General features: G+C 36.5%; 1 protein-coding gene across 1 annotated transcript in view; it reads left to right on the forward strand.

The window, feature by feature from the left end:
• Nucleotides 1-24,139, forward strand: part of FGF12 (fibroblast growth factor 12) — a 212,827-nt gene that overhangs the window by 39,399 nt on the left and 149,289 nt on the right. The window contains 1 exon segment of the mRNA XM_074297863.1: nucleotides 21,870-21,973. Coding sequence (XP_074153964.1) covers nucleotides 21,870-21,973 — 104 coding nt within the window.

Below are 24,139 nucleotides of genomic sequence, written 5' to 3' on the forward strand. Positions count from 1 at the left end.
TTGAAAATGTGTTCCCTTCTAGAATTGGGTCAGGGGCATTATTCCTGCAGATAGAGGGCTCAACATTTTATTCCAGTGAGGTGTGGAAGTCTTCTTTAGCTAGAAGCTCAAATAGACTTAAACATTGCAGGAATTTGCACTTCTAGGGACCTGAAATTGAATTCAAACTTCGATATTTATTCTCTGTATAAGCTTAGAGAAGGTGGTTAATACTTTGGCATCTCAATTTCCTTAAAGGTGTTAGAAGAGATGTTCAAGCTTTAAAAAATTAAGTAAAATTTATCACATGATAATAGTTGTGATATTTTTATCTGTGGAATAAGAGAATATATGTTGACAAAATATTGGTATGTGTATTGACTTTTTTGGACTCATGGCACAAGAAGGATCCTCTGAAAGATTACTGTCCCATATTTAAGGTATGTTGTCAGTCTACATTTCTAAAAATAGGACATAAGCCCCTACCAATGTATGCACTTTTAACATAGGAAATAAGTAGTTCAAAGGAAAAAAAAGTACTGAAACCATAATAATAAAACATTCTTCCTCTCTTGAAAAGACTGAACCCCCCACAGATATTATCCTAGTAGAGACAGGTATATAAGGAGTAAGTATGGCCAAGGTGATTCACACTTTCAGCACTTTCTAGCACAAATATTTTGTTGATTTTTTCCTCTTTTCATCTTTCCCCTCCCCACTGTAGTTTCCTTTGGTTGTAGCTTCATTGTTGTATAAATTGCTCCTGAAGCTTCCTGAACCCATTCTTTTCCATATAACACTTCAGCTCTGTGGGTGGGCTGTCTGAATCTGCTTTCTACTGGGTGTGAGCATCTCCTAGTAGACAAATTTCTCTGCTCCCCTTCCTGTACTCCGCAATTAAGCAAGCAAGCAATTCAGATCTATTAAAGTACAATGTGCTAGAGATTGTGCTATCACTGGGAATACAATGATGTAACTGAAATGTCCTCTGTCCTTAAGGACTTTACATTCTGATGATGAAAACATCATGAGTATATTGAAGTATATACAAGAAGTATCCATAGTTAGTACAACATAGAAACCAAGGAAAAAATCATGGAGATGTGGTACTTGGACAGAGTGTCCAACCAGGGATTTCAAAAGGCGATTGCATGGGGAGAGAGTCCATCCAGGTATGGGGCATAGTCAATCCCAAAACAAAGCGTTAAGGACCATGTCTGGGTGAAGGGGCAGGTCAATTCTCCAAGAGTCTCCACAGTTGTGAATCATAAACTTGAAGGAGTTGCAAAGCAGCCTTCACAGATGTTCCTTGTGGATTGGGAATGAAATAAATTGGAGGCAAGGGGGAAGAGGAGAGAGGTCAGAGAGCACAATTGCCTCTCAGTCTCCTTGTATCATCCTCACCCTAAAGAGATCCATTGTACAGGTCTGAGTTAGACCCCCAGCAGCCACTGGCAGGTGGCTCCTGTATCACAACAAGAAGAAAGTGGGTGATGTAAGTAATAGCTGTGAGAAACAGCAATAAAGATAGTTTGTCATAGAGTGTGGGAAAGAAAGCAATTTAAAACAAACCTAGAAAGTTATAAAAAGTACAGGTTATGATGAACTTGAAATTCCAAATAGCTCATATTTTGTACTAGAAGAAATATAATTACCAGAATTTGTTGAATAGGGGGGTAATATGTTCAGACCTGCAATTTAATAAAATTACTTTTATAATGCGTTAAGGATGGGCTGGAATAAAGGAAGAATTGACAAATTAGGATATTATTACAAGAACTGACATAAAGGGATGGGCATGTGTTTAAAGAAAAGGAACAGAAAAAGGAGAATTTGTGAAGGTTGAAAGAATGAGATTTGCCGAACAATTGGTTTTGTGAGAGGTAAGTAGGTGAGGAGTTGAAAGATAATGGTGTTATGAATATGGGCATCTGGAAGGATGCTGGTACGCTTGACAGAAATAAAGAAGTTTGAAATAACTTGGGTTTCAGGAAATGTTAAGAATTCACTTTTGGACATACTGAGTTTAGATGTCTGTAGAATATTCAGTTGTAAACATCCAGTAGTTAATTCATGATGCAGGGCTGGAAGTCTGCAAAAAGATAAAAGCTGGATCTACAGATTAGAGTGTCTTCTGTACACAGAAGGTCAGTGATACCATGGGAGCTGATAGGATGACCAAATGAAAGAGCCTAGAATAAAAAAGAAAAGAGGACCAAGAATAGAGCCTAAAGGAACACTTACAATGAATAGGCATTATGTTGATGAAGATCCAGCACAGCCAATTGAGGAGTTATCACAGAGATCACCGGCAAACAGTCATGAAAATCTGGAGATCCTAGGATGATCAATCGTATCACACTTCAGAAAACTTAGGAAGGGTAGAAAAAGCATATGGGGAAAAGTGAATAATGATTCTCTCAGGAACTAAGTTTTTCTTCCATATCTGATTTTTCTCTATAATGTCTGAGATGAGTCTTTCTCAGTCTAGGAAGGTCATATAGCAGATAGAGTGATGGGTTTGTCATTTTAAAGACCCGTGTTTTAGCTCTGGGGCTCTCACTTACCCTCTGGCTCTTCTATAAAATAGGGATAATAATAACACTTACCTTGCAAGGTTGTGGTGATAATAAAAACTTACTATGCAAAGTTGAAAGCACTTTCTAAATACGGCTCTTCCTTTATTCGTTATTATTAACATTGCTTCAGAGTTAGCTAACTTCCTTTTTAAGTCTATCTGGAAGCATTCTTGAGCTTTCAGCTATCCAGTGACTAGTGACTCTATAATTCCATTAAATTGATTAAAGGATTTCTTTGCAGATTTCAAAAAAGATGCTTATTTACACTTCAATTACTTTGCTAAATTAGTCTAAAACCCTATTTCCTACCCGAAGAGAGAAAAATTAATATCACCTCTAGTTCTTCTCTAGATTTCTACTGTATGGATTCTACAATATAATTGATTTTATGCTATATTGATTTTTATAATTAAGTCTGCATCTGCCTTTAGTCACATTTCTACGTCCTTGAGTTGAGCTCAGGAATTCGGTTTTGCCTCTGAGGTATCTTTGCCAAGAAAATCCCAAATGGGGTCACAAAGAGTCAGACATGACTGAAAATGCCTGAGCTAACTTAAATTTATTTTAAAAGGAAAGTTGCTATCTCTCATGTCAGTACCCCCTGGGATACTTCCTAGAAATCTGTTAACCTTAACAAGCTAACTTGTTACCATGTTACCAAAAATGTGTTCTTTCCTTTGCATAATTAGGATAATTTTCTTTCTTCTGGGGAGACGATAGCTGGTAGTTGTGATCCCCTAGCAAAGACTCCAAGATGCAGATGGGTCCCATAAAACAATGAGCATTCCTTAATTTAATGTTTGAACTGAACCTTTTTCACTATGGCCGGTTGTAATTTTTTTGTCCCAACCCAACAGTCTCTCACCTTTCTCCCATATCTACCAAGACCCCTGATTTGTTCTGTATCATGAAAGAGGGTTCCTTCCCCTTGAAGTCACTGGGTTTTTTTTGAGGCTGCCAGATTGACCCATTTTGTTAAGAGTTATGTGTGCCATTTAATAAGCTCATCTTGTTTGAAGCTTGTGCCTCGACTACCTTTATTAAATTTATTCAACTTATACCTATAGAAAGTTCATGTGGACCATTTCACAGACTGGAAGTGGGAAAACCTTTGCTTTTTTGTATGTTTCCTAAACCTATAATTTTATCAATGGGTTGGAGAAACTCAAATATTCATAGATCCTAATCATTCCTCATTACTTCTGAATTCAGTACAGTTTTAAATGAGTTTTGTTTTAGTCAAAGCAACATCTACTATGCATTTGGAGAAAAAAGCAATGAGCAATCGAATGAGACACATCATTGATTCAATCTTTAGAAATTGCCTTTAGTATTTAGGGTACTGAGTCATTGAATGAGATGGGGTGCTCTTTTGCTGCTCTCAGAGTTTGTCTTAAAATAGATTGCTTGGTATTCATGTGAATTTGCAGATTCCTTGTAGTAACTTCAAGTCCACCAGGGGCTGAGATCAGTAAACTAGGAACTGTGGGGCTAGATGAGCTCTAAAGTATCTTCTACTATAAAATTATGATCCCTTTTTTAGTAACCCCACATAGGCACAAAAATGGATTTAAAAATTTTGCTTTCCTATTCAAAATAAAAGATTATTTGGAGAGGGCAGAGGGTAGGAAAGATGGAGATCAGTCTTATAAACAGATAATAAATATTACTCTAAAAACATGTTAATTGTTGTTAGGATTACTAGGTGAGAACTCAGGTTGTCTGGACAATGACAAGGTGAGAATTCAGGTTGTCTGGACAATTACAAGGTGAGAACTCAGGTTGACTATCTGATAGTTCTATGGCTCAGATTCTAAGAGGAGCAAGCTCATTGGTTGGAGTACTTCTTCCCAGAAGCCCTTGCATTATCCCACACCCATTCTCTGGGAGGAAAAAAGAGGCAACATTGGGCCTGGACAAGCAGTCTGGACTGGGGAAGGACAAGAGCTGGAGGAGATTCAGAGCCAGGATTCAGGAAGAAGAGGCTGGCTGGAGGCTCCAGAAGCCTCCCAAGAAACCTGCTCATAGAGGAAAAGATTATACAGAAAAGAAACCTCCTCCCAGAGAAGGATCACAACTGAGAGATGATCAGAACTTTACAAATTGTGGTAATGCTAAGGCAGACAGTTGACACTAAAAATGAAATCTGCATTATGGCTGATGTCTGTGCTTTGTAAAGATCATCGGAAATATCAGTATGTGTCTACATTTGTTGGAAGTCAAATGTTGGCTCTTGGTGTCCTAAATGCTACATGCAACAAGTGTTTAACTGTATGTGAAGTACTATGCTAGGTGTCGAGGCAAATTGAAAAGAAGCCTCAGTACCTGCCTTTCTGCTTCCATTTCCAATATTATCTCAATCTCTTGTTTTTTTTGTTTTTTTTTTTAATCATGATCAGAGCTATCTTACATTTTCTTCCTTGACATCTTAGCCTAGTTTTCAGCCAGAAAGAGTTCTAACATGCATCTTCCTGAAAGTGACATGTCCTTAGCATCAGTCTTGCTCAGTTATTAATGTTATGAAAAATATTCACCTTCCCACAAATATAGCATTCGGGTTCTTAGTCACTCACTTCAATTTAGTTGGCAGATTTACTGATCACAGTTAGTTGGTACTGGAGCCAGTATTTAAATTTGATCTGTTGATCCTAAATTCAGTGCCATTTCCAAGAGAATATAATTTCTCAAAACTTCAGAATGAAAATAACTCCAGAGGATATTTGGACTAGCCCCTTATAATTTCCTTCATACCATATCCAATAACTGGTCTTTCAGTCTCACATTCCCCTTCAATTACAGAAAATTCATTAATCTATCAGGGAGCCTATTCTGCTTCTAGACAGCTTGAACTGTGAGCATCGGTATTTTTATACCATCTCTTTCCTCCATTTTGGGTCAGAGGATTGGTCACTGTCCTCTTTGCCAGTGACAAATCCTCTACTTTTATTCTTGATCCTTTCTTTGTCCACTTGTCTTCTTGGACATTTTCCCATTGCCTACAGCTTTTCAGATTTCTATCATCAATTGGAAGAATTCTATAAGTTGGCTATAAGCCAACTGATATTTGAAAAAGAATAGCTTCTAGAACATACCCTAACATCACTCACAGTGGTACTCACCCTTTATTTTAAGGCCTCCAGGAAGAGTTAATCTATGAAGTTCTCATGAAGCAGTTTAATTTTTTGATAGCTAGACAGATTTTCTTTATATAACCCTTTGTTTGTTTCTTTATACTATCTACCCATTGTTCTTTGGTTTTTCCCTTAAGCTAAGCAGAACAAGACAATTCCCTCATGCATGTACTAGTTCAACAGAAACTATTGTCTCCCACTAGTCTTTTTTTCCATTCTATTCTTTTTTTTTGTCTAACTCATTTTATGTATTTTTATTTTTAATATTATTTTATTTTTTTCCAATCATACATAAACACAGATTTTACTCTTGTAAAATCTTTTGATTTTTTTGAATCTTTGAATCTTTTTGAAAGCCATAATTTCTTCAACTAATCATTATATATTTTAATGAATATTATTTTCAATAATTCATTATATTATATTACATCACCTTTATTTACATCTCACTTCCTATAACACTATCTAGCATAACTATTTTGTAAATAAAGGAAAAGAGAAGCATTTTACTAAAACTAAATGATAACATCATCTGAGTCTATTCATATATTCAAGGCACATACCATGCTTCTTGACCATATAACAATCAATCAGGCAACAAGTTAATTTATTGATTACCTTCTGTGAGTCAGACTATGTGCTGAGCAGAATGGACCCAAAGTAAAAAAGAAAAAAAAAGCAGTCCCCATTCTCAAGGAATTCACATTCTAAGGTGTGAGACTACCATATACATATCTAGGGACTTAAAAGAAATATACAGATAAAATAGAAAGTGGTTCTCAGAAGCAACAGTAATCAGCTTGGGGAATCAGAACTTCCAGAGAAATTAATGCTTGAGATGAATCTTGAAGAAATCCAGAAATTTTAAGAGATGGAAGCAAGGTTATGGGATAGTCAGTACAAAAATTGTCTGTTTCTTTTTGGTATTTTCATTTGCATTGATGTAATCACTAGGTATATTGTTTTCCTACTTCTGTTTGTCTCTTTGCTGTAGCTGAGAAAGGTCTTCTGATGCTTCTCTTAATTCACAATAGTTATGGTTTCTTACTGTGCAATAATATTGTTTTTAAAAATTATAATAACTAACTTTGATAGTGCTAGAAAACTTGCAGTACACTTTGCATATATTAATCTCATTTAGTTTTCACAACAACCTTCAGGAAGACAGTCAATAAATATATAGTAAACAATCAATCAGTAAATTTTTATTAAAGATTTACTATGTGCCAGGAACTATGCTAAGCACTGGAGATACAAAAAAAAAAAAAAAAAAAAAAAAAAAAAAAGGCAAAACCACAATCCCCTTCTCCACATACTTACTTCATCAATGCTATGATTATCTCCACTTTCCATATAAAGAAACTGAGGCCCCCAATAATTTAAATCGCTTGATCAGGTTGCACAATTATTTGTATTTGAGGTAGAATACCAAACTAGGTTTGCCTGACTTTAATTATACTACATATATAGCTCCTAAGCCTCCAAATTTCCAAACTGATTTTTTTATTTACCATCAAAATATTTATTTTATTTACAGTTTTTCATTATCACCGAGACAGAAAATTACTGTTTTCTATATTTAGACATACTGGCAACCTTTCTCTCTGCCTTTATCATTCTTCAGATATTGCTTAGCTATGATATCTCTTTGTAGAAGAGTACATGTTTTGAAAATTGTTAATGATAGCTCTAAGTTGCTTTGGAGGATATTTGCACTAATCTCTTGCTTCATTTCCATAGCCTCTTCAATGTTGACTATTTTTATCAACTTTGTCATTGTTTGGGTTATATAAGCTGCCATCTTATATTGATTTTAATTTATTTTCTTAATAGTGATTTGGTATAATATTTCATATTGTTAGTAGTTTTCAATTCTTCTATTGATGGTGTTGGCTCATGTTCCTTCACAAGTTAAACATTGGGCAAGTTAGCCTAAATGTTCTTGGCTAGTTAATTGGTCAAAATATACTTGTTAAAGATTTATTATGTCCTAGGCACTGTGCTAAATCTTGCAGAAACAAAGAAAGAATTTAGAAATAAAGTTTGGTTATGGGAGATACAAACATGAATAACAGTGCAATTTATATATGCATTCACATACCTGCACACGTATAATAGAATCAGGGATTAAAAGCAGGGTTACATATAAAATTTAAATTAGAAATGGAACTAAGGTGAGGAGCAAGGTAAGTGTTAGAAGGAGTGTGAATTATCATTGAAGGCAAGGTTTAGAGGTTTAACAATAGAGGGATAGTGAGTGAGAAAGGCCTCCTGAAAAAGATGGGTTTTGAGGTGACAATGGAAAAAAAAAACTAAAAGGAAGGTGAGGAGACCAGTATTCCAGGTATTAAGCCAGTAAAAGATATGGAAATGTGCAAGGAAATACCTTGTGTAAGGGACCATAAAAAAGACAGTAGCCAAATCCTAGAGTATAGAAATAGGGATTATGGCTAAAAAGATGGGAAATTAGGAAGGGGTTATGTTATGACTTTTTATTTGGTTTATGAAGTAATAGGGGATCATGATAGGGGAGGGTGACACAGGATAGACCTACTTTAGAAAAATCACTTTGACAGTTGAATGAAAGAAACTAGAGTGGATAGAGAAGTAAAACAGGAAAAAAACTACTTTTAAGGTAATTATGATAATCCAGAAAAGAGGGAAAGAATAGAGGGAAAGGGATGTATGAAGAAATATGGAAATGGAAATGGCAAGTACTGGAGACAGATTGTTCCTGTTTATTTTTTGTTTTCAAAGAGGACCATTTCATTAAGGAGGCGATATCATAACATACAAGTGAATTGGATTTGAATGAGGGATGGCTGTGCAAGATGTCCTACATCACTTTCTGCTCCAGAGCCTTCTGGTTCAGTAGTCAGATGTAAATCAGGAAGACTGGAGATGGTCCTGCATGTAGTGGGAGACCTTGGCCTTTAAATAGATACTATATGTAGGCTAAGCAGGAATGGAAAGTTGGGGATTCCAGAGAGCTGGAAAGCCCCATTGACTGGAAGAGTGGTGGAGCCCTTGATAGTGATCAGGATGTTGTGAAGTAAGGAAAAATCTGGGGGACAGATAATGATTTGGCTTTTGGACATAGTGAGTAGTGGAAAGTATGGGACGAGCTGTCCTTTGTGATAGTTTGAAGTCTTTTAGGGATACTTCTCCACAGACTCTGCTTTGCATTATTTTTTGCAAGTATGTAAATGATACTGCTAAGTGTGCAATGGGGACCTATAATCTTTACTATTAAAGGAAGCTGAGTGGCTAAACTTTCCCTCAATGTTTTCAATGATGGAATAAATGGGAAAGGTCAGTAGGAAAGGGAGGAGATAAGCTGTGGATAGGAACTGTCCATTGTGCTGACCTATTCATAGAAAGGTCTTATTAATCTAGTTGATTTCTAAGATCTTATCCTTATTTTAATGTGACCGGAGGATGAGAAAATAATAGGAATAAGCATTCTTCAGCACAGGCTATGTGATTACTAGTAAAGCTAGGAGCTATGGCCTAGAGGAAAAATGTTTTTTTCCCTTTTTTCCCCCCATTGCATATCTGCAACAGGTGATTGATTAATCCTTTCAATCATGTTTGACTCATTTACCCCTTTAGGTAGTTTATTGGCAAAGATACTGCAGTAGTTTTCCATTTCCTTCTCTAGGATTCTTTCCACCCTCCCTCAAAATTAGCTTTAATATAAAACAGAATTGTACCCAATGTGTACAATTTTGCACCTTTTGTGTGCCCAACACTCTGCTAGAAAAAAAGGAACTTTTAAAGTCACTTCTGCCCTCCAGGACACCATTTAATTAGGGACTTAGCTGGATGGGAAAGACAACATGCCATGATAGGAAGACAACTGTGTCAACAGTTAAGCAATTTGGGTTCTAGTCTTGAATGTACCTCTTACTGTATTCCTCTTACTATAATGTGTATCTAAAAGGTGCTATACAAAGAATGCCAAAGTCACTCGTGCCCCTTAAAACTTAAGCTCTAGCTGGGGAGGTAGGGGTCACATATGTACATGGGTCAGTAAGTATACAATGTAAGTGAAATAAGGGGAAAGAACTAGACTTGTGATACTATTGGCAGAGAAAACTCCCAGTTGAGGGATGTCCCTTTGCCAATGCAGATGAACCCCTTTGTTGACATCCTTGGTAGGTACCAATTGTACTGAGACTTTAAGTTCCCTGGGCAGGCTCATGTTGCCAGTATGAGTCAGAGGTGATATTCGAATCCAGATCTTCCTGACCTGAAGACCAATTTAACTTATTATTCCTTCTGCCCCCGATGTGCCACATAGACATAAGGGAATACAATGCAACTTTTAAACATAGTCATAAATAGCTGGATGCACAGAGACAATGATCTCTCAAGTTACTTTTAGTTCTGACATTTCTAACTCGGTACCTTTCTCTGGTATCAGATGGAACCAAGATAAAATAAATGATCTCTATGCACATATCCTACTTCCAAAAAATAATAGCTTTTATTTTTGTCAATGGCACTGCCCCGAATTACCATGAATCCCAAGGTCACCGTAAACCTGGGATGTGCCAGGCTGCTTTACTTAAAAAAAAGATAAATACTGTAGAGTATATTAAAAATCCAAATGCTAATGAAGATTCATTTAAAAAAAGTGCAGGTGTGAATGTACATATCTACACACATATATAAATATATATTTGTATGTGTGAAGGAAAAAAATATGTACAAACAGCTAGTGTATGGTGGATTGAGTCTTGGAGTCAAGAAAGCCCAAGTTTAAATTTGGCTTAGACATTTGCTGGCCATGTGACCCTGAACAAATCATTTAACTCAATTTTTCAATTTCCTCATTTGAGCTGGAGAAGGAAGTGGTAAACCACTCTGTGTCTTTGCCAAGACAACCCCAAATGCAGTCACGAAGAGCCAGATTAGCCTGAAATCACTGAACAATGACCAACAAAACTATATACATATACCTATTCCTACACACATTTGTGCTCACACATGTGTATATATGTGTGTACAGATAAAATCATGTCGTCTGAAGTCCTAATTGTTTTACTTCTTCTTGAATGGATTGTGGAGTTTGTATTTATATATTTCAAAGATTAAGAAGCCGAGATACAGGAACATTTGTATAAATATCCAGCCAAGAGCTGATGAGAGCAGGCACCATCCATTTGCTGCTGCCACAGAAACATGTATTGTGTCAAAATCTTTCTGTAGAGACTCGATCTGCACAATCCATGTTATCATTTGAGACTTGACAGTGCAACATTCTTCTCATTATTTCTTTTTGGGATCTTCTCTTTATAGCAATGACACAGTATCCCATTTATTAACAGCAGGAGCTCTCATTGTCATGGCTCCTCAGCTGCTTGGTGATCATTTCATAAAGTGTTTGTTGACCCTTCCCTACATGCCTGATTCTGTCCTTGCATACCCTGGGGGATAAACATATGTTCTGTTTGATTCAATTCAGTTTAAAACAAAACAAATAAACAGCAACAAAAAAAGATGAACCTCTCTTATGACAGTCCAGCACTGTCCGAAGAATCAAATGAAAATGATTCCTGTCTCCAAAAAATTGACATTTGAGAGCACTTTATACACATGTTATATACACATCAAATGTACAATTTTGCATCTTTTGTGTGCCCGACACTCTGCTAGAAAAAAAGGAACTTTATGAAGTCATCCAGGACATCATTTAATTAGAGGCTTCTTGAAAATGATTGAATAGGAAAAACAAACAAAACAAACAAACACATTTATTTTGTGCCTATGATGTACAAAAATGATAACTAAAGGGGATATAAATAGAAAAGTCAGTTGTTCCCCACTCTCAAAGAGCTCACATAGAGGAGATTTTACCTTTAAGTTTGGAGGAGTGGGGCTCAGGTTGCAGTAACAAGATGGAAGATCCTGTCATTTGATACTAAGTCCATCTCCGTATCTGGACCCCGCCCTGTTCAGAAGTATTCCAACTCTTACTCTCATTATTATTCTTAGAGCAGCAAAACATGTGAAGGTTGGAGTATAGTTATGGGTGGAGAGTAAGTTATGGGTATCAGTACCAAGACAAATTGGATTGGATTGGTTGAAATGGAAGCCTGCTTTGTTCTGAGTAGAGATGGTTAGGTGAGTTTGCATTGGCCTATTCCATTAGGATTATTTAGCTTCAGATTGACACTCCAAAGGGAAGTGCATTATTCTGGTCCCTAGGATGCTATTCCAGTTGACTAGAGGGGTCAACAGCAAGCAGATGGCAGGATGACAGGTTGACTTTATCTAACAGAACATTCTAGGAAAGCAGGACTATTGAAATAGGCTTTATCCAGTGGAGATCAAAAGGACATATTCTTCTAAAACTTTATCAATCACTTTGGAAATCGTTTTGCTCTTTGATCTCATGACCTTATACCTGTGCTTTGGAATGCAGCCTTTAAACAGATCACGAGACAAGTCCTCTTTGGAAGACAAATTGACTGGAGAGGATAAGCGATGAGAGTCATTTGCTTTCATTATCTATTGTGAGATGCTTCATTTTTCAATTTAAGGGAAAAAAATCTGAATCACTTGGAAGTTGACTTTTTAATTATACAATAGTCCGGCTTCTGCAAAATATCTACCAGAGATGGGCTTTCCTACCCTACCGCCCAGAAAAGGAGAACTTTCATATCTTTTTGAAAGAGCCTTTGTACTCCCTCCTCTTGCTAATACTCTGCAAATTATAGGTGCTCATGTATGTGTCTGTTGGTTTCCTCAGCTAAGCAGAATGCAAGTTCCTTGAGGGAAGGTGCTATTTCAGTTTTGAAATTCCTAGTCCCAATGCCTTGCACATAGTAGGTGTTGAGTATATATATATATATATATATGTATATGTATATATACATATATATATGTATATATATGTATATATACATATACACACACACATATATATTTATATATATATTTATTTATTTATTGAGTTGAATTTCAATGAATTCCAAATGGTTGTATTAATAAAAACAAAATGGACAAATAATCAGGTTTGGAATTGGGAAGAGTTGATATAAATCAGACTACAGATAGTTGTTGGATTATGATCCTTGGCAGATATCTTAATCTCTGTTTGCTTTATTTTACACATCTGCCAAATGGGGAAAATAATAATATCTACCTTACTGAGTTGTGAAGATCAAATGATATAACTTGAAAGGGTTTAATAGAGTACTTGGCAATATTAAATGCTTCATGAATGTCAGTTCTTTTTATTATTTATTATTATTGACTTTCCAAAGAACTCCCTTCAATGATTTACATAAACTCTTTGTCAATGATTTACATAAACTCATCTGTTTAATTTCAAATGACCTTCCAAATCTGATTCCAACCAATGTTTTCTCCCACTTCTACTTGGCTGCCAGTAGTGCTCTCCATTCGCTTGGATTTATGTGTATGTATGTGTGTGTATGTATACATATATGTGTGTGTGTGTATATATATATATATATGTATATATATATATATATGTGTGTATATATATATATGTGTGTGTGTGTGTGTGTGTGTGTGTGTATGTATATATATCCATAGATGTACAACTTTCTTGTCTCCCCTGAGAGATTATACACTCCCAGAAGGCAGGAACTGTTTAATTTGGCTCATCAAATCACTAAAGCTTCTTATTGTTCTTAAAACATAGTAGGCACTTTGCAAATATTTTATATTGATTAATTACAATGCTTGTTATAAATCAGGAGTATTCTATTTTTACATGGATCCTGAATGACCAATCTTGCAAGTTGGTCAAAAAATGGTCAGTCCATTGGAGAAAAGAAATGACCAACTTATTTGTTTATTGAGATGATTTGATTTTTATTTACAAAATAACCATCTGATTGAGTTGATATGTTTAAATTGATTTAGTCTGGCATCTAAAGTACATAAAACTTTAGGAATTAGTTTCTTATTAGTTTTTTTAAATTGTTTGCTGATTTTGTGTGTAATGTAACAATGCTATTCTTTAGAATTATAATATACTTGGACCAAAGCAAATTTTCCCCTAAATATAGACTAAGGAAGTAAATTTGAAGTAGAGTAAGAGAAACTAAAGCATAGTTTAAAAACTTTGCTTATTCCCTTCCCCCCCAAATCACTACTCCAAATTTCTTTTCAATGAAAATTTTATTTGGGTAGTTTATTAATATTATCTTCTTGTTGAAAGCCTCTAGGGGAATAAAAAGAAATGATCCTTTCATTTGAGGAAGTGCTAAAAAAAAGGATTCTCATAAATAAAAGGGAAAAAAGAAACTAATTAGTAGATAGTTGTTTACCATCTGTAATACAAGCATTGTTTTAAAAAGGGATTAGGTTTCAGGAATATCCTGGAGACTATTCTATTTTTCAAAGTGAAATGTTTTGGATTCAAATGATATTTATATTATTATTGATTATTTTTTAAAAAGAAATTCCTGGAAGAATGCTTTACATCATGAATAATGTTCAAGTATGAGATTGTGTGAACAGAATTTGTACACTTAAGTCTCTTTATTCTCCCATATTCTACTTTTATTCAATCTACCTATTCAATCAGTCTAATCGATCTATCTCAAATTTGTGAACTTTAATATATACTAAGCATTTGCAAAGAAGCCATGATGGTCTCTGCCTTCAAGGAGCTTTTACTCTAATGAATTATATGACAGATATAATTCAGTGTATACAAGATAGAGACTAGATGGAAGGTTATCCTAGAGTGGTCACCTCCTGGAAGCTATAAAGTTTAAATTGAGTCTAAATAGTGATTAGAAATTCTAAAAAGTTGGAGATAATTCCAGGCATGAGTAACATCAAGCGGGAATGGTGACAGAATCTCCTTGGTAAGGAACAAATTGTCTGGATCAAAGAGTTCATGAAAAAGAATCAAAGATAAAATGATTGGAATGATGCACTGCTGGTTTTAGGAAATGAACATAAGACTTAGAAATATAACACTTCCTATTTCCCTATTCAAAAGTTGTCATTCCTTATTCAGGGAATTATTCTCTGTTAGAAATGAGCGGGAAAGATGATGATGTCTCACATTCTGTGCCTTAGGGAAACTTGACTTTCTTATGGCTCTTATGACTCTCTTTCTTTCAACTTGTTGAAACTTATTCTATATGTTCTCCTTCCCCCTCAACCCCAACTTTCTTTTTGAGGGGAAGAAAATGAAGATTGTAGAACAGGAATCAGCTGGTACAGTTTATAGAGAGAAGTTCCAGATAAATTTAATGGAAATGTAGTATGTTCATTAGACATGTCAAAGTCAGCTATAACTCGTTACTGGACAATCTTACATTTAGAATTGGAAGGCACATCAGAGACCAGTTGTTTAAATTCTCTCATTTTACAGATGAAAGGCAAAGTCTCAGGAGCATTAGATCCCTTTCTAAAGGTCATATTCAGGCTAAATTTATCTATCTGATGCCAAATTCAATATTTTTCCCCCTTTCCAACCCCATCCCAGAAGAGTTTGCACTTTGGTTGATGGCATAGTCATTAACCTGGTCACCCAATTTTAGAGTTCTAGAGTCATTCCTGATTCTTTCTTCTCAACTCAACATTTCCCTTCCCCCACCTCATACATATTCAAATTGTTGCCAAATCTTATGCATTCTTTCTTATTAATGTATCTCTATTCACTTATTTCCACTCATACAGTCTCTATCTCACTTATCAGATTTTCATTATCTTCATCCTACAGTACAACAATAAATTTCTAATTGGTTTCACCGTCTACAGACTTTCCTCCCTTTGGTTTATTTTCTAATACACAATAAAATAGATATCCCTAAATTTGTAAAAATTCTTCCTCAGATCCACAGATATTCCCCTCCCTTAGTGGCCCCTTATTGCTTCTAGGATAAAAGAGAAATCATCAATTTGGCATTTACCTCCCCAGTCTCATTTCTCTGCATTTCCTCTCCAACATGTTCTATTTCAGTCAAATATTCCTGCTCTTCTTGGGACAAATCATTCCATTTCATCCTTCTAGGCCTTTGCCTAAGTGATTTCCTTTAGCTTCTTTGTATTTTTCCTTTTCATCCATCTGGTGGAATATTGAGCTTCCTTCTAATCATAGTTCAGATCCCAGATTTCTCCAGACCTTGCTCCAGTTGCTAAAAGTAGTTTCATTGTACTAAACTTGCTCACAAATAAGACAGTTAAGTGTTTTAAGGACTAGAACAATGGTCCTGGAATCAGCAAGATTTGGGTTGAAATTCAACTTAAGACAATTACTAGACTTGTGATCTTAGATGAGTCACATAATCTTTCCTTGTTTCAATTGTCCCACCCATAAATTGGGAATATTAAGAGCACCTACTATCCAGGAGGATAAAATGAGCTATTTGTAAAGTGCTTAGCATACAATAGGAACCATATAAATGCTAGTTATTATAATACTACTAATAAATACTGCTTCTTTTTACCCACCCTTTTTTACCTTATAACTTCACCTAGAACAGCTGCTAGATTTAGAAGTGCTTTTTTCACTTCTCTGACTAAATGGAAAAGAAAGAAAATTCATTGCCATAATATAAAGAAGATACATCTGACGTGTATCAAAGATGACCAATTAATATCAGAACTGATAAAATTAAAGTTGCTAATTACGATATCAATGAATATAATGATAAAATAAAAAGAGTGTCTTTAGCATACATAATTCTTCCATAATTTTTTCCCATATCTAGGATTTTACCAGGTAGGATATAACAGTTTACTTTTCAGTTATCTCACTGTATCAACAGAGCTATACCTCCATTTCTCTGGAATCAGTACTTGTTAGTGAGAGGGGATGATTATCATCTTAACTGACCTAAAATAAAGGTCCTCACTACTATTTTCTATCACCATAAAAGGGAGAGAAGGTCATCATTTATCTTCCTAAATTTATAGATGGGGATAAAGAGAGTTCCCCATCCCCAGAGGACAATTGGCAGCACTGGGTAGGTCTCTGGCTCATTATATGGTGGTAAAGAGAGACCCCCATCCTTAAAGGTCATTGACAACATTGAGTAAGTCTCTGATTCATTATATGGGGGTAAAGAGAGAGGCTCCCATTCTTAGAGGACAATGACAACATTGGGTGGGTCTCTGACTTATTATATGGAGGTAAAGAGAGACCCCCATCCTTAAAAGTCAGTCTCTGATTCATTTTATGGAGGTAAAGAGAGGCTCCCATTCTTACAGGACATTGACAGCATTGGGTGGGTCTCTGATTCATTAGATGAGAGTAAAGAGGGGCCCCCATTCTCAGAGCTCATTGGCAGCATTGTGAGGGTCTCTGATTCATTAGATGGGTGTACAGAGAGGCTCCTATTTTCAGAGGCCATTGATAGCATTGGGTGGGTTTCTGGTTCATGGCTTTTGCCTAGTTGATTGTGGTAATTTTTTTGTTGACAGACCTTTGTGGGTCCAAAGGAAATAATATCTGAGCAGTAAACCTGGTGTCAAGTGCCCCTTCTGTTTTTTTTTTCCTTTTCTTTGGTAGCAACTCCAAACTAAACAAAAGGATAAGTGAAATGTTAGTCCTGAGAAAGCTCTACCATTTCCCTCCTAGAATGAATCATTCTTTGTCTTTCACCTTTTGTGAGACACATTCCAAAGTGCTTGCCTTCCTCCACCTAAGATTGCTCTGCCTCCCAACACCCTTCCTCCACCCCCACGGTCCCCACACTCCCCACACTCCCCTACACTCCAGAGGGCATTCTCACTCTCCTTTTCACATTCGACTTTCACAGCATCTTTTTCTTTCTTTTGCCGGGCTTAGCAGTTTACTCACAACTCTCACATGGGAAAAGCTCCCTGGGAACGTGCTCTCTCTGTTGGTTTCCTTAAATGCACGTGTCTCTTACCATGTGTCCAAGGAAACCTTTACTTAGCCAGTCTTGAGGCGTGCACTTTGAGCTTCAATTATCCTGTTCCACTGGATTGTCGTTTCCAGCCGATTCAGACAGAAATGTCTTTCTGTGGGATTGGCAAGTACAGTACAGTTTTCACCTCCCTTCTTTTCTTTTAGGAGTCCCAAAGGCTGACTAGAAGGAGGAGGCAAAAGGAGGAGTGGATTACAACCAGAAATAAAGAGTTGGAATGCCTATTATTTAGTGCATAGAGTTATCTTTTAATACTTAGAGCAATGGCAGTAAGGGACTTGCATACTAAATCTCACCCACTCATGAAAGAAAAGTCATGGAAAAGAAATAATACTCTGGTTTTGTGAATTAGGAAAATCCAGACAAGTCAGTGGCAGATTGACCTCTGATTCAGAGAGCCCTGAATTGGTCACTGAGGTCATGCCCTGAATCACGATTTAATCAAATTTTCATGGGATTCAGAAGAATAAAAAAATTGAGTCAGCTTTTCTTTTTTTGGTTCCACTTGTGCTTTATCAGAGGGATGAAGGTGCAGCATATATTTGAAAACTCTTATCTAAAGTCCTTCATAAACTCTGCAATTTGCACTAGATTTCTAGCCCTCTCTGTCACTCAGAACAGCTGTCCCTGAGCTAAAAGAAGTCCATTTCAGATAGATGTCAGGGCAGATGAACAGGAAGTAAGCTTTAGACTACCCATATAGCTGACTGACATTTCCTAAATTGAATTTTTCCCAATGAGGGCATGGATCTTATAGCATCTCAGGTAAGCGTAGCATCTAAAAAAAAGTGAAAAGATAAATATTTGGATAAGCAGTTATCCTATTTGGGGTCTGCTTTTAATTAAGTTAAACATGAATTAATAAGGCAACAGCAGTAGTTACTTCTTAAACATCACTTAGATGCTTTCAAATATCTGTAATGAAAATGAGCATTGGGGTAAAAACTTGAGTTGGGAAACAGTTTCTCCTGCTTCTCCATAAATTATGGGACAATTGATTTTTAAATTCATTTTATAATTATAGTTTTTTGACATTACAGATGCATGAGTAATTTTTTTACAACATTATCCCTTGTACTCCTTTTCTGAATTTTCCCCGCCCTCCTTCTACTCCCTCCCCTAGATAGCAGGCAATCCCATACATGTTACATGTGTTACAGTATATCCTAGATACAATATAGGTGTGTAAAACCGAGTTTCTTGTTGCATGGTAAGAATTGGATTCAGAAGGTAAAAGTAACCTGGGTAGAAAGACAGTAGTGCTAACAGGTTATACTCAATTCCCAGTGTTCCTTCTCTGGGTGTAGCTGATTCTGTGGGACAATTGATTTAGAGCAGGAAGGACAAATCCAACCTTCATTTGAATTCTGGGAACAGTGAAGACCAGAGATAGGAAATAAATTGCATACTGCCATTCATTTTGTAAATGTCTGAGGCAAAATTTGAAGTAAAGATTTACTAACACTCCAATTAGTTATATGTTCTATGAAGTCGAGGTCTGTCTTTTGCTTCTTTTTGTACTCCCAATTCTTAGCACAGTGCCTGACACATAGTAGGCCTTTAACAAATGTTTATAGATTGTCTGTCTTCAAATCGATCATGCTGCATGGTACACTACTTTGTTTTTTCCCATTTCCTTGAACATTTCTACAATAGTAAAGATGATTATTAAAATAATAATAGCTAGCATTTTTATAGCATTGTAAGTTTTGTAAAGCAATTTACATTTGCGCTTTCCTTTAGTAGAAAATGGGACATGTTCCTAAGAAAGCAGTGGGAAATATTCATCAGGTTGGTCCCATGCAGCCAACGATGTTTTACAGGAGTCCTCTTTCTCATAGCAATCTATCTCATTTTCCCTGGAACAAAGGGTCTTATTTTCTCAATGTGTGCACATATTTATTTCTTCTTCCATCTCCCAGAAGATACTCAGTTTAAATTGTGTCTGCGTTTATATTTATGTTTGATTCCCCCTCCTTTTCTGGGGTCTCCAGGGAAGGTGACTGAATTTCATTGGTCCTGAGTGAGTAGTCATAGTTGATCTGCAGGTATCTTTATATTTAACTCTCCATCAGACAGAGGGCTCATTTTGGGCTGACCCTTTGTGCTCTCTTTGGAATCCATCTTGTCCCCAAATCCTTAGTGCTCTAAGGCTCGAATATGAACCAAATATTTCAGGAAAGTTGGTCTCTGGATGTCCAAAGACTTTCTCTCTCACTGGTTTCAGTTATGCTGTCCTTCTGGTTAGGTAGATACTTCTCAATTTTCTACTTCAAACAAAGCTATTAAGGTCCAGTTCAAATTACTCCAGTCATTTCCCCCCACAAAATATTCTTTATATTAACATATTAGATAAGTCAACTCTACTGAATCACAAGAAGGAGGCAGAAAATTCACCATTGCCCTTGGAAATTTTCTAGGACTAGGCTGAAAGCTATGGCTCAAATGGTCACTGAAGTCCAAAACATTGTGACTTTGTCTGGCCCCTCCGAGAACTCAAATCTGAGGTGTGAGTCATGAAAGGGAGGCCAGCAGGATCTTGTTTTCGGCAAGGCTGCAATACTACAGTGTTCTGGAATCCCTGGGTATTTTCTCTTCTATGTTTGCAACTATGGCATGTTGGCCAATTCTGGGAAGGGAGCCAGGAAGGTGAGACCTGTGTATGTTTTCACTGGGCCTCTGTGCTCTAGAAATATCCAATATCATGAGGGAGTTAGTCTGTGATAATTTCCTTTCTCAGGTTTAGCGATCTCTCATAACAAATCTCTCAAAGACTTTTCCATAAATTTCAGAATATAACTAAATAAGGAGCCAGGGACCACGAGGTTAGGAAAGTCTGCATTAATCCCTCTTTCTGAGCTCAAATTGGGAAAAATGCAAAAGTGTGAGGGAAGAGAAAGTGTTCTTTCAATCTTGTCTCATCTCGTGACCATGAGTATGTGACAACCTCCTATCTGAATTTGGTTCCTAATCTGTAAAGTGGATGCATTAATATTTGTTATATGTCCTCCACTCTGTATGCTCCAGGGCTATTGTGAGGATTGTATGAGGTCATATGTGTAAAGCCTTTGGCAAATGGTATGGTCTCTCAGATTACCATATTGCAAGGTCCTTGAGGACAGAGAGCATGTTGTGGACATGTGGGGCATCCTTAGTACTGCCAAGTGCAAAGCTTAGGGCATTAGAGATTTTTATAGAATATTGGTGATTTAAAAACCAAAGAAGTTTTTGATTATTACATTTTTTACAGGAGTGAAAGTGATGAGTGAGGACTTATAAGTTCAGGAAGCATGTGGATGTACCAGTGACTTATTTAGGTTATTGTAGAACCACTGAAGGCACCAGTGTGGATCAAATCTCTCATTCTAGAAAGCTTTACCAAGATAGGATGCTACCATAATCTTAGGCTCAAGCCCTAGCTCATCTCTTTAACTGTTCTTTAAATGACTCAAAATAAGTGTAAATAGATCAGCCCAAGTCGGCATGACAAGAAAAACGGGTTGAATGCCCACCTGTCCAGTTGGTTATGGGATAGAATAACTTTGATTTTACAGAGTAATCTTTTCTTTCTTTCCCTCCTCTGCTTCTTCCTCATCTTTCTCAATCTCAGCCTCGTCCTCTTTTTCCTTATTCTCCTTGTCTTTATCTTTATTCTCCTCATCCTTCCAATCTCCTCCCCCTCTTCTTCCTCCTTTTTCTTCCTCTTCCTCCTTCTTTCTTCTTGCTTTCTTTCCCCTTCCTTTTTCTTGTCCTTTCCACTCCCCCGCTTCCTTTTTCTCTACTTCCCTTTTTTCTCTTTTCTCCCTCCTCCTGTCTTTTTAGTTATCTTGATTTCTTTATGGTGTATAATAATTAGTATAAGATATGTGGTCCAAATCCTGTTTAGGCCACTTAAATTGTGACTATATACAAGTTACTCAGTCTCTCTGTTCACTTTGTTCATTTCTGCAAATCTGCATGATGATAATAATGAAGATGACGATAACAAGCATTTATTTAATGTCTATTATATTTCCGGAATACAAATATTATCTCCTTGTACGTGAGATTTCCCTGATTAGTAACCCCAATCCTTTTCCCTTCATATATATTTTATGTATTTGTACATTGTTTTCCCTGGATGCACTGTAAGCACCGTGAGTTCAGAATTATTAATTTGCTCCCTTGCCTTTTTATTTCTATCTTCTCCCTCTCCCCAGGTTTAGTGCATAATCTGGTTTTTTGATTGTTGAATGTTCACCTGTCATTTTATTTTTATTTTCTTTCTTTCTCTTTCTCTTTCTCAGCCCTTTTCAACCTAATCCCGGTGGGTCTTCGGGTTGTGGCAATCCAGGGAGTGAAAGCCAGCCTCTATGTGGCAATGAATGGAGAAGGGTATCTCTACAGCTCCGTAAGTACCATTCTGTCTTTTTGTCTTGGTTTTTTGAGGAAGGCATGCCAGTATCTGAAGTTCAAAACAAAAATAGAAACTTTGGATGTTGTAAATATTAGTCATTGCTTAACTTTGGGAAACACATTGGTGCCAACTTGTTTCAGAAGTTCTTTTCTTTGTAGATTTTGTGCTAAACTTATAAAAGTGTGCATAGAATAATCAACAATGACATGCCAGCATATTAAAGTACAATTTATACTTTTTTATTCATATGATGACTCTGGGGTCCATATCATGGATCAGCTTCTACTCATTGTGTAAGGTCAACTATTCCATTACACACATCTCCTGGTCCTTTCCAAGAGAGAAACTGGGTTTTTTCCCCTTCTTCTTTCATATTCAGAGATAGACCTCATATTTTCCCTCATGTAGCTCCTATGATTGCCACTGGGATAAACTGAGCTTTTGAGACCCTTTCATAGTTTCAAATTCTCTGTACCAGTTTAAAGAAGGAAATTCATGTTTTATTGTCTATTAGACATATTTGAGTTGAAAAAACAAACCAAATCCACAAGAAAACACATTGAATGTACCAAAACGCCTTTCTTATTATAATCTTGGGATGGGGTCCTTTAGAAGGAAGCATGAAGAATCAATCCATAATCCAGAAAGGAAGGAATATGCACACTGCAGCCATCACATTCTGATAAAGGCCATTAGCACCCAATGTATCACACGTTGACAAAGAGCTCAGTGAAGTCATTGATCAAGTCTCAAATCAAAGGCTTAGCAGTGGGATTTTCCCAGGCACTTCTCAATTATTCTAATTTCTAGTTTGTTCCATACCTGGCTGGTTGTAATTTATGCTATAGTTTGGTTGGGGGAAAAACAAAATATGCAAGTGAAATGGTATCTTGAATGAAAATGAGCTAAGAGCTCAGCTTGGAACAAGGGAGGCTGGCAAATAAGAAAACTTATCTATGGTCCTAAGAAACTAACCTTCTAATGGAAGATACAGCATGTAAATAACTTGGTGTCTACATGACATCTGCAGAGTAGAAGACAGGAAATATATAGAGAGAAATAATTAAAAGGAGATATAAGCTTGTAGAGAACTGGGCAGACTTTATTGACGAGGTCAGATTTGAACTAAATTTTGAAAAAGGCCTAGGCAGCTAAGAGGTGGAGATGGGGAGGAAGAGCAACAAAGACATGGGGGATAGCCAGCTCAAAGGAACAGGTGTGGGGGGATGGCTTGTCTGAGAAAATCAGCAGGGAGCCAAGTGTAACAAGAGGGAGGCAAGTATAAGAATAATGGAAATAGAGGAAAAGGTTATGTTGAGAAAATCAGCTATAAATACTAAAGGAGTTAATATTTGATCCTGAAAGTAATAGGGAGCCAATAAAGTTTACAAATCATATTGACAGCTGAAGAGAGAATAGCATGGGAGATGGCATTTTACAAGTGGCTTTCGTTAAATTGTAAGATTGTAATTGTTTCCTGTTTCATAGAACACAAGAGGTTAACTTGTTTCAAGGAGTTGAAACCAGGAAGAACAGCAGCTTAAAAGTGAAGTGAATTGAGGGGACAGGTTCAGTCTTCTGTAAAGGAAGACATTGGGAGGAATTTGATCCTATATCCTTTAGCCCTTTACTCTGAGGTTAGAAGAGACATAAAGAAAGTAATGTCAAATTTTCCATTAGCATCATGGTGATGAGTGGATGATGAGTTTATCTTGGGAGGAAGTGATGTGCTTATCCTGGGAGAAGCATTTTCTTTTCCTGTGGAGTTGAAACCTAGAAGAGTAAAAAATGTAAAATTGTGAGGTTGGGAAATTTGAATAGAAGGTGAGCACTTCAGGATATTTTCTATCATCCTTCATTGAAATACGCAGGTAGGAAGAAAAAGGTTTCTGTATCAGTGACCTTGATGTGCTCCCTAAAGGCCCTGGCTATATCGTGGTCATCAGGTTGTTTGCCCCTTTACCCAACCTCCAAGAAATACTCTTCTCTGATTTAGGCATTTACTTATTCCCCCCTTGATAGGACAATTTTGCCCATTGGAAAGAAAATGTTTCCTTGAAGTAGGTACTGATTTTAATCCAAGAAAATCAACATCCAGTAATGGAGGATTGGAAATAAAGAAGAGGGGAGGCTAGAATAGAGGAAGAAAATATGAAATTA

This window comes from Sminthopsis crassicaudata, chromosome 3, assembly GCF_048593235.1.
Source record: "Sminthopsis crassicaudata isolate SCR6 chromosome 3, ASM4859323v1, whole genome shotgun sequence".
Lineage (NCBI taxonomy): Eukaryota > Metazoa > Chordata > Mammalia > Dasyuromorphia > Dasyuridae > Sminthopsis > Sminthopsis crassicaudata.